The following is a 17,069-nucleotide window of genomic DNA, read 5'->3' on the forward strand; positions in this document are numbered from 1 at the left end:
AGTGAATGTTGCTTGACGTATGCATCGCACAGCACATAGAGCGGTGATCCTTGCATCGACTGGCTGACTGGTGAGCAAATTGTGTATTTGGGCTAGCATCAGTTGAACAGACTGAAGTGTAATTGCGGTGTGTTCATAGCTTTTTTGGGTCTTGCGGCTTGGGTTCTTCACCTAGCCCAAAAACGAAACCCACCACCCAAAAATGTATGTACCCACCTCTGTTCTTTGTGAGTACTCAGTTCTGTCCACAGGTCTCTGTCAATGAGGTCACCCTCTACCACTCTGTCTTCTCGTGACAGTAGTGGACTGCAGCTCAGTGGCTGCTTGGTGATTTTTGCACCTGTACTTCCCTGTTTATGAATTCCTCACTACACCCTGCCCATGGGGTATACAGTTTTGTCCAAACTGTAGTGTCACTTCAGGATCTCTGGGCCTCATCTCACCTTTGCAGAGCGATGAAGGTCATTCCCTGATGAGGCAATCTAGAGAAATCGGGTTTAGGTGTTCACGGATAACACTTCCATGTGGTATTTAAACAAATAGAGTGGGGTTGGGGTTGTGGACCCTTTGTCAAGAGGCCTTCTGCCTCTGGACATGGCTGGAACATTGGGGCATATCCTTTGTGGTTCAGCACCTGGTAGGCTCTCTGAACGCCAAGGCAGACATTGTCAGTTGTCTATGGCTAGTGATCATGAATGGTGTCTCCATCCAGAGCTGGGGCAAGGTCTATTCCAAAAATGGGAAGAGCCTTGGTTGGATCTGCTCTCCTCCTACAGAAACACGCAGTCTCAACAGTTTTACGTGCTGGTGTTTCCAAGGCAGCTCTCGCTTGGAGATGTATTTCCTCTCGAGTTGAGCTGGGCCTTCTGTATGTCTTTCTGCCAGTACCACAGGAACGACCGGGCCCAGGTAATTCTGGTGTCTCCAGTTTGGACACGAGGTGTCTGGTATCCCAAGTTGTTGAGTACGAGACTTCCGCTCAGGCTGCCTCTTTGGGAGGATCTTCTGTTGCAGCAACGGGGCTGGGTTTCGCATCCAAACTAGACAACTCTTTATTTTTGTGCGTGGAGATTGAATGGGAAGAGTTGATAGGTTTTGCCCTTCCACCCAGAGTCTGCTGTGTTATTTTGGCAGCCAGACATTGCTCCACCACGTTGGAGTAAGTTCATGGCATGCTGTACAGATACACAGGTTGACCCCCTATCTGCACCCCTTTCCCACGTTTTTTTGTTTATTCTTTGTTTAGCCCAACAGAGCTCTGCTTTGAGTACTTTTAAAGGCTATCTTTCTACCATTTCTGCAGTTGTCAGATCAGCTATCCTTATTCAAGCCCCCTATTGTAAATAGGTTTTTGAACGGTCTCCAGCATGTTTCCACCTTCACCCTTCATTATACCTCAGTGGCACCTAAATTTAGTCCTAACTTTTCTTATTTGAACTCATTTCGAGCCGTTAAACAACTGACCTATCGGGCTCCTTACTATAAAAATGGCCATTCTAGTGGCAATAACATATGACCGGAGAATCAATGAGTTACCAGCCTCCGACACTTACCATCTACCCAGTCAAGGTGATCCTTAGGACTACAGCATCGTTCCGACCAAAGGTGGTCACTCCTTTTCATGTAGGCCAGGGCATCATCCTGCTTACCTTTTATGCTCCACCTCACTGCTCTGAAGAAGAGGAGAGACTCCATCACCTGAACCCAGAAAGCCTGTTGTCATTCTACCTTGACCGTACAAATGAGTTCCGGGTGGACAATCAACTCTTTGTGGGGTATGTTGGAGCCAAAAAAGGAAAGCTGTGCACAAATGGACCAGCTAACGGTGGATAGTACTCTGCATCAAAATCTGCTACGCATTGGCAAAAAAAGCAACCACCTGAAGGTTTGTGAGCTCATTCTACCAGAGCCAAGGCTGTGACCACTGCTTTAGCTCTCCGAGTACCCATCCTGGATGTCTCAGGCAGCAACATGGGCTTCTCTGCTCACATTGGCAAAGCACAACTGTCTTGATAATCCAGTTTGTCAAGACGGGTATTTTTCACATCCGGTCCCATAGGACTTTTCTAGTATAATCTGTGTTGCAGCCCCACCTCCGGAGAGGTATTGCTTTGGTGTCTTCCAAAGTAAGGAATCTGCAGCCAGAGGTCTGTATCAGATGAACAAGTTCCTTGTCTTCGGTAATGCCTTATTTGGTAGAGACTCGATCTAGTGACAGAATCCTTACCAACCCACCCATCCTCCCCGCTCTGCGAATGGATTCTTTGTGAAAGGCTGCTCCCTTTCAAGGGCCCTAATTTGACTCGCCAGTAGTCACTTTTTCGTGGCTTTGTGCTTCTGGCGTGGAAAGTTGCAAAAACAAAAAAACTGAAGTCAGCGGGCTGGGTTGGCGCCTATATAGACCCATGCATGTTACTTCTGGTGCGGACGACGCCATGTGGAGCCATATGTCTTCACCTAGCAGCGCATAGGGGTACTGCTCACGGAAAGTTTCTGGATCCAGTCTGATGCCTGGGGATTATTCTAAGGAATCTGTGGCTATTTAAAGTGTCTCTACCAGATAAGGCGTTACTGAAGGTAAGTAACTTGTTTGTTATTTTGTGTACTGGTTGCTGGACTGATTGCTACCCAGTGCAATATTAGCAGAGTCTTAAACCATGCCGAGACTGCTGCTTTTGAAAACAATCAGGTTACTATCGCTCACCATAGTCTGGCACCTATAGGATGTAAACAACTTTTTGCACATGTGGTAGAGTCAAGGGTGACGTTGCACCCATTGATATTTGTGATGAGCACGTAAATGCTGCAACTGTAGCCTAACTAGTCTTTTCTGTCCGTATCCATTGACTATGGCAAATGTAAAGGAACATAAAGAAAAAGAAGGGATTGAAGGGAATGGCAGCTTTAGGAGTTCAAGAAAAGAACCCCCTTCTCCTGCACCCCAATAAAGAAAAAGTATGACAACTCCACCACCCTTGAAACTATTCTTAAAAAAATAAATAAGGTGCATGATATTGCTCAGAGCACGAAAACAAACACTGACTTACTATAAGTGGAGGTTTTGGAGCTCAGAAAGAACCTTAAAGATTTAACCTGAGGATGTCAAATGTTGAAGGCAGAATTTGTGTGGTGGAAGACCACTTCACACGAAATCTGAACATCTAGCTAAAATTAATAATGTAATATCCTCTCAGGCGTGAAATGTGTGAGTTGGAAGTTCGCAACAGATGTGGTAATCCTAGAGTTTTGGTCTGCCGGAAGGATCTGAAGACCAGGCTCCCTCTCTGCTTGCCTTTCTTGAATCCATCACTCCTGAGCATCTCGTTCACTAAAGATTTTGAATTTGAACACACATCAGATTCCTGCCTCTAAATAATGGTTTTTTTTAAAAGCTACATCTACACGTGTTTTGATTTCAAACCACTTTAACATAAGCATAAGGGACTCATCCTAACTTATTTGAGAAGAGTCAAATCATTCCTATGGCTTAGATCTAGGATTTACATCTCTTAAGACTTTGCCAGAGATAGCGTTATCCGGAGGAAGAGTTTCTTGGCTCTCTGAAAACACTACCAGAACGATTCAGCACCCTTTCATTGGCCCCTCCAAATGTAAGGTTATATACAAAGGTCAAATCTACATCTTCTCAGAACCGGCTGAGCTAGAGACATTTCTAGAATCACCCATGAAGGATAGCAATGGGAAGCCTGGTTGATGACAACTAGCTCTTTTGGCATCTCACAACCAACAGAGTACATCGAGTGACACTCACAATCTTGTGGCCTTAATTGTTGCTATGTCACTCTTTGGTCTGAGGAAGATATCTGCATGTCTAGACTGTTCTACATATAGAAAAGGTACTTGCCTTGCAGGTTCATGTGATCAGAGCCTGGTAGACCTCTAATTAGGGCCTGTTTTTTGTACAAAAGCTTGTTAACCTTTTGGTAGTGTTAATTGCATGTGAACGGTTTCCACATATGTTTGTACAGTGACAAGCCCTCTAGCATACCAAATGCTTACTCCTGTTGAGGAAGTACATATTTATACTCATACTGCTTTGCTCAGCTAAGGCTCTTTCTCCCTCCACTATACTTCCATGTTCAATGCCAAACAATCTCCACATTTCTGGGTGGCTTTTAGTCAGTCGCTTATGCAGACCTAATGACAGTAAAGCCCTACAACTCTTGTAACTTACTTCAGATTATGGATCGACAATGTAAATGGAAGCAGCTTGGCATGCTGAGTAGAGGATATGTGCTGTTGATGTTATAACCAGGTTCACCCTTCAAACTGCTATTCTGTTTGTTTGTCAGCCAAAGATAAAGTGTCAGTGAGCGTTCTAGGAGAATGTAGCTGCCATCTTGCATTTTTAGGATCCTAGCTTACCTATCACTGGTAGTCTAATCAGGTTATATACAAATAGCTCAAAATAGCTTAATTAGCTACTCCTCTTGCCTAGCTAGCCTGATCATGTCATTCTGTGTAACATCAGTATGTTGTGCTCTCAGGCTCATTCATTTGCTATGTCATGATCATTTCAATAGCATCTATCCATATATTTTGTTTCCAGTATTTGTCTGGCCGTCTTCTTATCTACTTCTGTTTAGGTGTGGAGAGCTCTTGCTTCCCTAGCATGGGAACCACCCTGCCCACCTCACCGACCTTCGCCTCCTTGAGGCTTGTCTCCCTGCTTTAAGAGAGAATATTTGTCATTGGTTATTCTTTGTTGTTCCCTTCCCTATCTCCCCTCTGCCCCCCAAAATCTTTTACTCTTCTTTTTCCCGGTATCATGTGGCACACAAGGGCTAGTCCCATGCTTCCACTCACCTGTTAATTCTCGACTACACCATCACCAAACAGCCCCTTGCGATTTTTCCTGGCAGTCACATATCCTCGTTAAAAGAAACTTCCCTCAGCCTGTGAAGGGTAGAAAGGTCACCAATTACTGCCACGCTCCGAGGGGACACCTTGTGTTTCTCCAAGAAACCAGCATAGGTTACAAAGAAGCTCTGTCCATGTGCAATGGTTGGGTGAATGCCTCGGCTGGTCTGTGGCAATCTCTAAGGAAAACAGAATGATCACCTTAATATCAAAGAATTCAGAGTATTGATTGTTGCCTCAGAGCATGATAACAATGGCATATGGTTGATCACTCGACTTAATTCAGACAACAGAATTGTTATGGTTAATGTCTGTGCTCCACTATTTTGGTCCATTCTGTCGGCCAAATTGGCCCTATTCCCACCAAGTACTCACATCGACTTAGGAGGGGACTTTAATTTACCAGTGGATATCATCCTGGACCGGAATTTTGCTTTTAAATACATAATCTCTAAAGCTTATTAATCAATGCATTTGCTTTGCACTTCTCATAGCCTTGATGATTTCTGGAGGCTTCATATCCCTACTGGTAATCACTTCACCTTCTTTTCACCTCCTCATAAGTCATTCGAGAATAATTGCCTTATAGTAGACAGTTCCTTGTGCATTGAACCCATCACAATTTCAAGCCATGTTGCCATCTCCATTTCTCTTCATATTCTTCCTCCTCAGTCAAATAATTGCACATGGCATATGAACACTGACATAATGCAGAATCAAACAGATGTGCATGAACTAAATAACCTTGTGTTCATACTATGTGTTGGCTGCGGATACACATGCTGTGCACAATCCTGCCATCTAGTGTTGGGCTCTGACTCCACAAGTTATTTTTCTAAAAGTTTTTAGGGTTGACCCTGTGTCGCTTGCAAGACGCTTTAGTAGTTAGAAAAGGGCGCGGAGCCCCATCCATGTCACGTCAGTGTCTTTCATTGGTTCGTGGGCTTGCCTGTTAAAATTTGCTTGCTTTGATTAGTGGAAGGCATGCATACGCCATGCCTTTTCCAGTGGTTAGCCCTCCTCAAGCGCAGCGACCAAGTACTGAAAACATGTGAGGCTCGCTGTTTTCCGTCCGGTTTGTGAACTACTTTTTATCTTTTTTCGCAGCGCGATCTTGCTTGGCAGAAGTCGAGCACTTTCCATGACATCGACTCTGTTACGTAGTTAATTGCACTTTTGCCGGTAACGTAGATAATTGCACTTTTGCCAATAGGTTTTACTACGAGTGAACTGTAGCAGCACGATCGCGCCCTTTTTTCCATTTAATGTGGCAAGAAAAGTCCGGTTGGGAGTTTACAACTGCTAATAGCTCTAACTCGGAGAAATGCGAGACCCGTTGCATTGCAAATGCTTGTTTTTACTGGTGATGTGACAGAGTTTCCACCTCCTCGAGGTAATGTGCATGTCCAATGGCTCCTGGGTTATATTGATATCCATTGGGTTTGGAGAGATTGCGCCAGAGCACCGCGCAGCTTCGACACGTTTGTGGCCTATGGACACCTAACGGCTCAGACCAGCCTCAACGAAAACAACCTCAATAAGTAATTGTCAACAAGAGGAGCCGCATCTTTCGTTCTTGTCAGCCACCGTAGTATTTACGATAGACCTCAACCCAGCTCCCTTCTGGAACCCATGAAGAATGTTTGACTTGGATAATGGAGTGTAAAAAAAGACACTTTAAAAAAAAAAAAAAAAAAAAAATGTCCTCAGTGCGGAGCAAAGTACGCCTATACGGTCACACGTAAAGTCTGCAGTCTCTGCCTGTCGCCAGAACATCCAGCACAGGATTGCGCAGCCTGCTCAAGAATAAAAATACACTTTGCACCAGGCAAGGCTCTCGGCTAGGTCATAATTTGGAGATGGAGGCGGAAGCAGAATTAAGACACTCATGGAGAATCTTAAAAGAGTAAGGGGCCATTGATCCCTACGTGGAAATGTAATGTGGAGCTTACATGCCACATGGGCCACCTTTGAGCCACCTCACTCCTGCGCAATGCAGTACCTTTCCTGCAAGGTAGCTTTTGCAATTACGATCCCTTCCCTGAGAAGATTCAGTGAATTACAGACTCCACCTGTGGAATAACCTTTCATTCAAGTTCACCAGCATAGAATCATCCCAAGGGCTATCCCCGTTTCCTTCCCAAGGGGGTTTCTCCTTTCCATATCGACCGTTGTTACCAAGCTTCTTTCCGCACCGAGTCAGCAAAATAGCCCTATGAACTTGGACATTAACAATGCTTATGTTTTACATTGACAAAACAAACTCCATCTGCAAGTCAGCTATTTGTCACATTTGCTAAACCCCACAATCTAAGATGGAGGTTTTCTCTGGTACATTGTGAAAGAAGGCATCTCGTGACTGAAAACGTAACAATCAAAAATAACTTGCAAACGTCTGTGCCCAGCACTAGATGGCAGGGTGTGCAGAGCATGTAAAGAAATGGCATACCAAGTTACAAAACAACAGTAATGGGTAAGTGATATTGTACTTCTTCGCGGAGAACTGAATGGGCCATTACGCAAATTAGGTGAACTAAGAAGATTCATGTTGTGTTTTTTTTTCTTCTTTTTTTTGTTTACATTTTGTGAAAAGGTGGTGCATCACTTTCTTTTAATTTTACGTGGGTTATCTTTTCATTTTTTCTCAGTTTACTTTTGGAGCTTGTACTGATAAGTTTCCTGGGGTAGATATTCTAAATATTTGCTTGTTTTTATTATTGTTACTGTCACAACAGGATCTCTGTAAATCAAAATTGACTGTTAAACTACATTGTTTTCCCTTTCGGTATCTGTAATGTATATTGTGACTTCTGGACGTATCCCTCACTCTGATCCAGCCCTTCGCCTTGTTTGAATATATTTTTAATTTCACAGGATTCTTTCTTGAAACTATCAATTTTTAGGATGAACATTTGCCTTCCTGTGGAGTACTATCTTTAAAAATTGAATTTTCCATAGTCTCTTTTCCTTTTTTGTTTACACAAACCATGCCACAGTTGAGTTTTTACCCCCTCATCCATAGGAGGTTCCTTTGTGGGATAAATTGTTCTCTGCAGCTCTTTCTATAACGCAAAATCTTACTGTGGACATGGTCTTGTGAAAAAGGCTTATTACATACTCACGGTCACTAAGTCTATACTTACCCCCACCAAAGCTCCAACCAAGTTGTATGTATTTATCTGCCAGTAAAATGCTCTTTTACTGCACTGAGGACTTAATTAAATTGCACGCTTTTGTTGTTTAACTCAGAGACCTTTGTCACCAGAGCAAAACTATATGGTCGGAGAGGCTCAGCATAGCTGCCCAGATGAAGCAAATAACCATTCTTTTTATAGACTGAGTTGTAGCATTGTATTGTTTCAGGATGGCGTCTTTGCCTGCACTTAATGCTGAAAGGGCTGGGAGTCAATATTTACAACAGACTAAAGAGGTCTGAAACAAAACACATTTGTGGCCAGACGTGTTGAGCTCTACAGAAATATATATTTGCAAGAATTTATATTATGTCCAGGCAAGTAGATACTTGCATATAGTAATCTTAAATAACATTTCGCTTTCCTGTCATTTCTTAAGCCATTTGCAGGAGTGATGCATCCGCACTCAAAAATTTACATTCAAATTGATGTTTAGATATACATTGACTCCTTCTGTAAATATTATTTCGATACGGGCTCTGGAGAGTGTGATATTTCTGGACAACCTGTATGTAAGTGGTCTTTGCTTTGTGCCTTCTTTAATCCATATGGTTGGCCCTTTTTTGCCCTCTGCTTTTATTTTAGGAAACTCCAATTGCTCGTGAAAAAGAATGCCCCTGTAGTAAGATTTTCTTGTACAGTGGCAGATTAAATCTTCCTCTTTCAAAATGTTGTATAATCTTTAAACCTTTATCTTCAAAGAAAAGTCGCATGGTTCCTCAAGGCAACAGAGTTGGGGGTGTCTCACTGTAATTAGTGGTAGCTGCCAAAATCAGAAAACTTTTTTATTTTTCTTGTGATCGCAAATCCTTAGATGGTATTTCAAAGTAAGCTAATGTGTAGACATTGCCAGTGGTGGAGAACTAATTGTAAGGATAGATTACATTTTTTCCATGTGAAAATGCAATTTGAACTTCTTCCCACAGGCACTTTGTTGCATTTGAAGTCTTGAGAGCAGAGGAGTTCTCCCCATTGAAGAATGCTGATACTGCAGATAAGGACACACCAACAACTGCTCGAAGGGCCTTGCTCTCGCAACACTACCGCTGGGCGGTGAGTGTTGGAGCCAGGTTCCTTGATAAAAACGGTTGCAGGATTCCTGATAAATGCAGGTAAGCACGGAATTATGGTGTTGTACTTGAGAAATAATCCACAATGGATAATTTATAGATTCACATGCCTTGTTGCCTATTCCCACTTGACATGTAAATGCTCTAATCTTAAAACCGTCACTACCTTTTAAAAGCCCACCCATTCTATTCACTGTTTTCTTATGTGATGCAACTTGGCTTTCATTTGGATGCAATGTGAAAAAGGTGAATACGCAAAGCTCGGACTGGTGGAGGAAAGCACAAGGAATCTAGACAAATTAAAGTACAAAGTAGTCTTACTCCTAGTTTCACTACCTAAGCAGTAATTTAGATAAAATCCAAATGGTCCATTGAATCATTCCAACAGCAAGCATGTTTCAAAGTGATTCACCAAGGTTGAAATTCAGGCCACATTAATGATATCACTTATGGATCAGGCAGATATATTACATAGAGGTCTAATTCAACTCTGGTGGAAAGCCTGCTAGATAGCAATGCCACATATTTAATTGACTAAATTAAACAAAAGTGTAGTAAAAAAAAAAAAATGAATATTGGTCATGCCATGAAAATTACAAACACCATCTGAAATACTATACAAGAATGAGTAGAGTCCCAGAACTGGTTGAACTCTTCATGCTAGAGATTGAGAAGGGTATTCAGCGTAGGTGGGGGAAATTAAATTCAATGAAAACATGATTGTTTTCTCCATGGAGAAATATAGATTATGCAAACTCAGAGCAGAGTTTAGCTTCCAATTTTTCTGCAAGTGAGCTTTCTCACATGACTGCAAAATGGAGCTCATTTCCCATCCAAGGAAGCACGTCTGACAACAAGCAACCAAACCCTTCACCAGTATGGAGCGATGACATAACGTAAAAGAAGGAGCAGGTCAGGTTTGTGTAGTGGAAGGCCTGGTCTTTACTTCCATCAACATATACCTTGCAAAGGCTCTCTTTACTCTTATTGCAAGCATTTTATGATCTGATTCTGATTGACCATGCATATTATGTAGTAGTTGTCTTTTCTAGGCTGGTATGGTTGATTACCTGTGAATCTTTAAAAGAGGATAATGCTGTTCTTTTTCCTCCAGCTTGCGTATTTATTTAATTAACATGCTTTGTGGGATAGACTGGGAAGAACTTGTTAACCTGGAATGAGAGTGATGTAGCCAATCCCTCTACTTGATTAGGTAGTTAAGGGGCATCAGGGTAGCGACTTCATACATTTTGGACAGTGAATGGCCAAGAATACCATTGTACAAGCTTGCTTTTTTTTTTTTTTACTGTGCCATAATTTGCCTGAAGAACAGCATTTTGCCTTCATCATAACAAAACTTATAATGTCCACTAGCCACCTGCCTACATTTTGATCCACAGAACCCTGTAATTTGTCAGAAAGCTGTGAATACCTGACTTGTGATCCTAAGGTCAATTAGTCTGCTGTCTGTGTAACCTGTGGGTTTTCTGTGCATTGAATGTTGGTGCTAGTTCCCTTAGGAGGCCCTTCATGAAATCCATGATCGGAGTTTTAATGAATGCTGACTTGACCTCATTGAGGTTACAAAGTGAAACTGATACCAGATTTAGTGCATTTAATCACTGATGGACCATCCACCAATGTTGCCACTCTACGCAGGAACCACGGCCAAACTCAAGAAGAGGCTGCAATGCATCCAGAACGCCTCCGCACTCCTCATCCTAGACATCCCCGCCACTGCCACATCACAGACCCCCTGAGAAACCTGCACTGGCTCCATCAACAAGAGAATCCCCTTCAAACTTCTCAGCCACGCTCACAAAGCACTGCACAACACTGGACCAGAATACCGCAACAGACGGCTTTCTTTCTACTCGCCGATCTCACCCTTGCAACCATCCCACGCTTCTGCAGAACTACAACCGGCAGTAGATCATTCTTGCACCTCGCCGCCAAAACGTGGAACACTCTTCCCACCCACCTGCGCCAGACCAAAGACCTCCTTACCTTCAGGAAACTTCTCAAGACCTGGCTGTTCGAGCAGTAGCAGCACCTCTCATGCAATGTATTTTAACAGTGTTTATAAAACATGTTGTTTTTTGCACTTATCATTATAAAGCACATATAAGAAGTAATGCAGGGATTTTGTGTAGTGTCTTCCCATTACCAGTGCGTATTGAAGTCACTCACACTCGCATCTCATTACCCTCCCTCACATCCCATTTCCTCTCAGTCATTCTGTTAGGACTCTGCCTGCTTTACGGGACCATTACTGGATTGATAAAGTAATAGTGCCATATTCAGATATTTTGATAAACAAATTCCTGGCTATAATTTGGGTTAATTCACCTACTCCTTACTGAATGTTAAGACACGCTAGGGGTGATTAACCCTGACAGCTGTATAATACCTTGTGAAACGTTTAAAAATGTGAATTATACCAGATTCAGTTGTAGCCCTGCTTTCTAATGTACCTGAAACATGATACTTTTCTGCATTCTTTGCCTCACTACATTAAGGTGGTACTCCTGTTGTATGGTGGACATTTATAGCTGCCTAGTGTCCCCATGGCCAATGTTTCATTTTAAGTCAGTTCATTTCACCTGTCAGTGAAAGAATTAAACACTGCTAAAAGATAAAATATAATTTTAATATTCCTAGATTGTCTACAGTGTATAAAATAATTAGATCAGACCTAAAACATGCCTCAAAGCCCTGAACGTTTAATACAAGCACACAAAACCAGAGGAAACAAAAGAAAGAAAGAAGAAAAATAGTTTGGTGACATCCCTAAACAGCAAAACCTAAGCATAATAATCTTAGACCAGCCTTTCTTGCTGCTATCTTTTATAACAGGTATGTCATGATGGCCCCTTCCGAAAGAAATAAAAAAATGACTCATTCTTTCACACTTTCCTTTCTATCAATTACATTTTTATTTGTGGCTTGGCAGGTGTTTATCATTGCTAATATGTTCATACTGATGAAAGCGGTATCTCTTTCTGTGGGTTTTTTGGTTATTATAAGTTTTAGGATAGCCTAAACATCTGCCATACGTACATGAACCAGGTCTGTCTCACCAAAGCTAGGGGGTGTTAGGATGATCATGTTATTGATACTCCCGTCTGGTATAGCACTGAAGAATGAAAGAATGAGTGGTGGTTAAAAAAAGAAAAAAAAAAAAAAAGATTTGCTGTAGCAACGTATCCAGAGTGCTTTCCTCACCATTTGTTGATGAGTGAACATGTACACAGCCTTCATCTTGTTCATCTGGTGGGTCAGCATAACGACTGCAGTAGGATATTTTCTTCTTCCTTTGAGTGACATAGTTCTTATCAGTAATTTTTACATTCCTTAAGCCGGGTAAATTCTGAACTCTAAAACCAGTCTAGTATTTGTGAGCCCAGTTAATTAATGCTTAAGTTAACCCTTTCGCCGTAGGTGGCCTGTTGTTAGAGGGTATCATACCTTATTCCCTTTGTGTGTTTTAATGTAACACATTGTTTTTGCATTGTACATAAAGAATTCTAAACAGAAAAACCTTTGCACTACATACAAATCTGTGCTCCAGCAATGATGTGCTCAGGCTTTCGTAAAAATGCACTTTCGACACCGCTGAGTCCAAGTATTAGTACCTGGAGGAGATGACCCTGATCATTTCTTTCATCCACTTGCCTGAAGCTTCGTTCATCTTTGACATCACCAGGAACCTGCCCACTTCTCATCAACTTGAATCCGTTGATCTAGAGTTTGATTATTGATTGATCTAGAGAATCCATTGATGAAGAGTTTGGATTCCCAGGAAACACTGCAGTTCCTCAAAGATACAAAAGGGTGTAATCTCCGTGTTACTTTGAGAAATGGAAAACTATTTTCTAACTTCTAGGGAATCCACTTTTAGTTAGGATGACTTAGCTCTGTCTACCATCATGTTTGTTTATACTGCCAGGTAAGTGTCGGTGGTGGATGGAGTAGTGGTGTTTACTTACTTAAATGCATTCTCCTGGATGGTGTACCTCCTAACCTTTTGCCTTAAGTCTAAGTTGAGATTTGTAGTCCCACTCTTATAAAGTGTGCTTACCAGTTGCTAATCAGTTGGTGAACACCCTTGAAGTTGATTGGCATCTTGCCAGAGGGACAGCTAATTAACAGTGCTGGGAATTTCAGAGCTTAGAGCTTAGAGTGAATGGGTGAATGGACATCCTTATTGTTGCATATTTTTCTGGTTGTAAACATTTAACCCTAGGGCACCCATTCTGAGTTTGTTCCCTTATGAATTTGTTGAGAATCTACTGCTGTGAATAAGTCTGTCACCTTTCTTCTGTGCCATCACCTGTTTCGAGAATATGTCTTTAATTTTTTTGCAGCACCTTTTATGCTTTTCTATTTTCTGAGCCACAACATGTTCAGCTAGAGGGCATATGTTATGTTCAGCTAGAGGGCATATGTTAATATTAATAATATATTTCTTTGAATCTGAATTTCTTCAACCCCAGCTTCCCACTCAGGATGCCACTCTAGCCAGAATGAGCTATATGGTAATCAATCTTGATCCTGCTCCAGTAAGAACAGTCCAGCCTAAAATTCTAGGCCATGTCTCCTATAGATGGGTATACAAACAACCCTGGGCCATTTTCACCTGCTTGGGCCAGATCACTGAGGTGCAGCTTGAGTCCTATGGCACATGGAGTATCAGACGGATCTAGGTATACAGTTTGCATTTAGGGCATCTATTGCAGCAGTCTGATAGAAGGAATACTTGAATTAAAATCAGCTACTGGTGACTTGTCTGGCCACACTCTGAATTTAAATCTGCCTCTGAATAATTACTAGTGTATGTGCGGTGTGTAGAGATTGGAAGAAACCCTGAGGAAGGTAAAGGCTGAGTAAACTAATCAGTTCTCAAACCAGCAAATATAAGATCAAAGACAGGTTCCTGTAGTGATGTATTAGTCCACTAAGCAATTAGATCCAGCTTGTAAGAAATGTCCTTGTTGGAAACACCCATCTACAATTGAGGGATGCCTTGTTGTAAGTGTATATTTGGAGAGGTGTTTCCTCCACCATTTTTGGGCCTTGAACGTTTGAGAAATTTGTGTACCAAAAGCAGTTTATTTTGTGTGTGGATGTGCTTTCTACTGCAGTGTTTTGTAAACAAAAGGTTATTGGCATCCTTTACAATTATTGTTTTTTTGTTTAAAAATAGAGGTGTGTGTATAGTATGTGTCTAGTGTTTGAGTAAGCAATGATTCTGAGAGCTGTGAGGCTGATGCTTACAATATGCATCAGTGTTCTGTGCTGCTCTCTTGAATAAAGATCATTCATACTAAAGTTTGCACTTGTCTAGAGATCACTTTATTGCACATTGTTTTCTTTCAGATGCTTCCAGGACAGAAGTGTACTTTGTAGGTGCCTCGGTGGCAGATGATAAGTGTACAGCACATGGTGATTGGTAGGGGGACACGATTTGGGCAAATACGCAAGTAGACAAGAATTGTCAACAGGATTCAGAATCACTTATTGAAAACCTGATTTCACCCCTTGTGAAACTGGCTTTGCCTTTTCATGCAAGTCCAATTGCCTGTGAAATTTATAATTTAGAAAAGAAACCATACAATCAATTTAAATTGGGTTGTGTTATTGTAAAGACTATCAAAAAATATAATGTTAATGTTATGCTCTCCTCTGATGCAGGAATATCCGGTATTTAACTGTTTCAGTTCTTTCCTCTAGTTTATCTGAAAACGAAGATCCTCCAGCCGTTTGTGAGATTTCACCACTGGTGTCCTACTTCGGAGAGGTGAGCACAATATGTAGTCTGTTTAGACATATGGAATAATTTTGTGTTTCATGGATTCTCAGCAGTGGCGGCGGCTCCTCCGCAATGGCAGAGGAGCGTCGCCCCACTGGCTAAGAGCCAGCAGCAGAAAAAGAAAACAATATTTGAATATTGTTTTATTTTTCTGCTGCTGGCTCAGCCAGTAGATGCAGAGAGGGGCGGGGCTTGGCCTCGGGAGGGGGATGAGGACTTGTGTGCACCAAGTGTGCATGTGTGTTTGGACAGCCTAAGGCAGCCGTCCAAACACACGTGCACTTAAGTTTCTCGAGCCCGGCTCTTTAGCATGTAAGCAGCACTTGGATTGCTGGGGAGCCCAGCAAATGGCTCCACTCTGTGGCTCAGTGTGAGTCCTTTATTGTTGAATAAGGTTAGCAGGTCTCCCTTTTTAGGGTTGAGTGCGCAAAGCGCTCTGTCCCTGTTGTAATCTCTTTGTGGACTGTTAACCACGCCCATCAGTTTGGTTGGTTCGTGGGCTTGCCTTTTAAACTTCGCTTGATTTCATTAGCGAAAGGCATGTATACGTCATGCCTTTTCCGGTGCTTAGCCCGCCTTAAGCGCAGCGGTCAACTACTGAAAACGTACGAGGCTCGTTGTTTTCCATATGGTTTCTGGACAACTTTTTCTTTTTATTTCGTAGGCAGCGCGATCTCGCTGGGCTGTAGTCGTGCGCTTTGCATGACATCGACCCTGTTATGTGGATAATCACACTTTTGCTGGTTACATGGATACTTGCACTTATGCCGATAAGTTTGACTGCGAGCGAACTTCTGTTTCCTTTTGTGTGTTTGCTGCGCTTGGCTTGCTTATGTCAAACTGTTTTACTGTTCATCTTCAGTTTATGTGGCAAGAAAAGACCGGTTAGCATTTTACAACGCTAATAGCTCTAACTCAAGCAAACGTGAGACCTATTGCATTGCAAATACTTGTTATAATTTGACCCTCCATCTCATCCTCCATTTTTTATTCTTTTAAGCAAGGATGTTTAGACTTTGTGCTAATCTCTCCTTTGACTAGACGGGTACAAAAGCCTTTATTTCACTAGTTTCCTTTTATTTCTGGCTCTGTACCTTTTTGTGTTCCTGTGCATGCATTAAAATCCTGTCTTTGTGCAATTTAGAGATGCTAACTCAACCATTGTCCCTTCAAATATCTACATCTTGCATTTTGTTTGTGCAATGATGAGCATGCCTGTCAGCTTGGTTGCATAATAGGTACCAACTGTTAAGCATGGCAAGCTACACTGATGCAGTTGGAGAAGTCATATTGTCTGCGATGTCTTGTATTGTCAGGCACTCTCTGGACCCAACAGTGGATTGGTTCCAGGTGCATAACGGAACTCAACCAAAGGCAAATGCTACTATTTAAATAGTTGTCTTCCAAGTATTTGCTTAGATGATGAAATATTGGTGAAGTGTCTTTTGCCCTTGCAGTTTTGCATTACCTCTCCACTGACAATGAACATCATAATTTGTGGTTCCCAGAACCAGGAATGTAGGTGCTTTAATAAAAAAGACAGTTACTAAGGTTAGCAGGTTCCCTTTCTAGCAAACGTACTAGGGTTTTCCCCCAGATCGCTTGCGGTTATTTGATACCAGTAGATCTACCGGTATCCTCAACAGGTCATGGTTTGCTCTTTCTTCATGGCTACAGGCTGCTTCAGGGCGACCGCCCTTTAACTTTACCGCTGCCCTTTTCTGACACACAGATGTTTGTGACAGGGCACCCAGGGTTGTGGCCTCTTCAGGCTACAGAGGTACACTGGGTAAAGGCCACCAATCTGTGCTGCTGCCCCCACCTGGCATACAGGGGTTGTGAGCAACACATACAGAGTAAAGGCCCTCATGTTACAGTGCAGCACAGAGCAACTGTGCTTCTCACACAGCGGTACCCCAGGCGACAACGCTTAATCCTTGCTGCGGCTCCCACTTGGCAAATAAGCATCACAATCAACACAAACATCGCAACAGTGCCCCTCAGGTCACGGGGCTGAATAGGGTGAGAGCCCTTCTCTTCTTCAGCATGGCACCAAGGGGGATGACGCATACTCTAAACAACAGCCTCATCTGACTTACAAGGGTTGTGGAC

General features: G+C 42.3%; 1 protein-coding gene across 1 annotated transcript in view; it reads left to right on the forward strand.

Moving 5' to 3' along the window:
- Positions 1-17,069, forward strand: part of UAP1L1 (UDP-N-acetylglucosamine pyrophosphorylase 1 like 1) — a 165,999-nt gene that overhangs the window by 144,861 nt on the left and 4,069 nt on the right. The window contains exons 7-8 of the mRNA XM_069241458.1: positions 9,002-9,187; positions 14,879-14,945. Coding sequence (XP_069097559.1) covers positions 9,002-9,187; positions 14,879-14,945 — 253 coding nt within the window. The remainder of the gene's footprint in view (positions 1-9,001; positions 9,188-14,878; positions 14,946-17,069) is intronic.

The sequence above is a fragment of the Pleurodeles waltl genome, chromosome 6 (assembly GCF_031143425.1).
Source record: "Pleurodeles waltl isolate 20211129_DDA chromosome 6, aPleWal1.hap1.20221129, whole genome shotgun sequence".
NCBI classification, from domain to species: Eukaryota; Metazoa; Chordata; class Amphibia; order Caudata; family Salamandridae; genus Pleurodeles; species Pleurodeles waltl.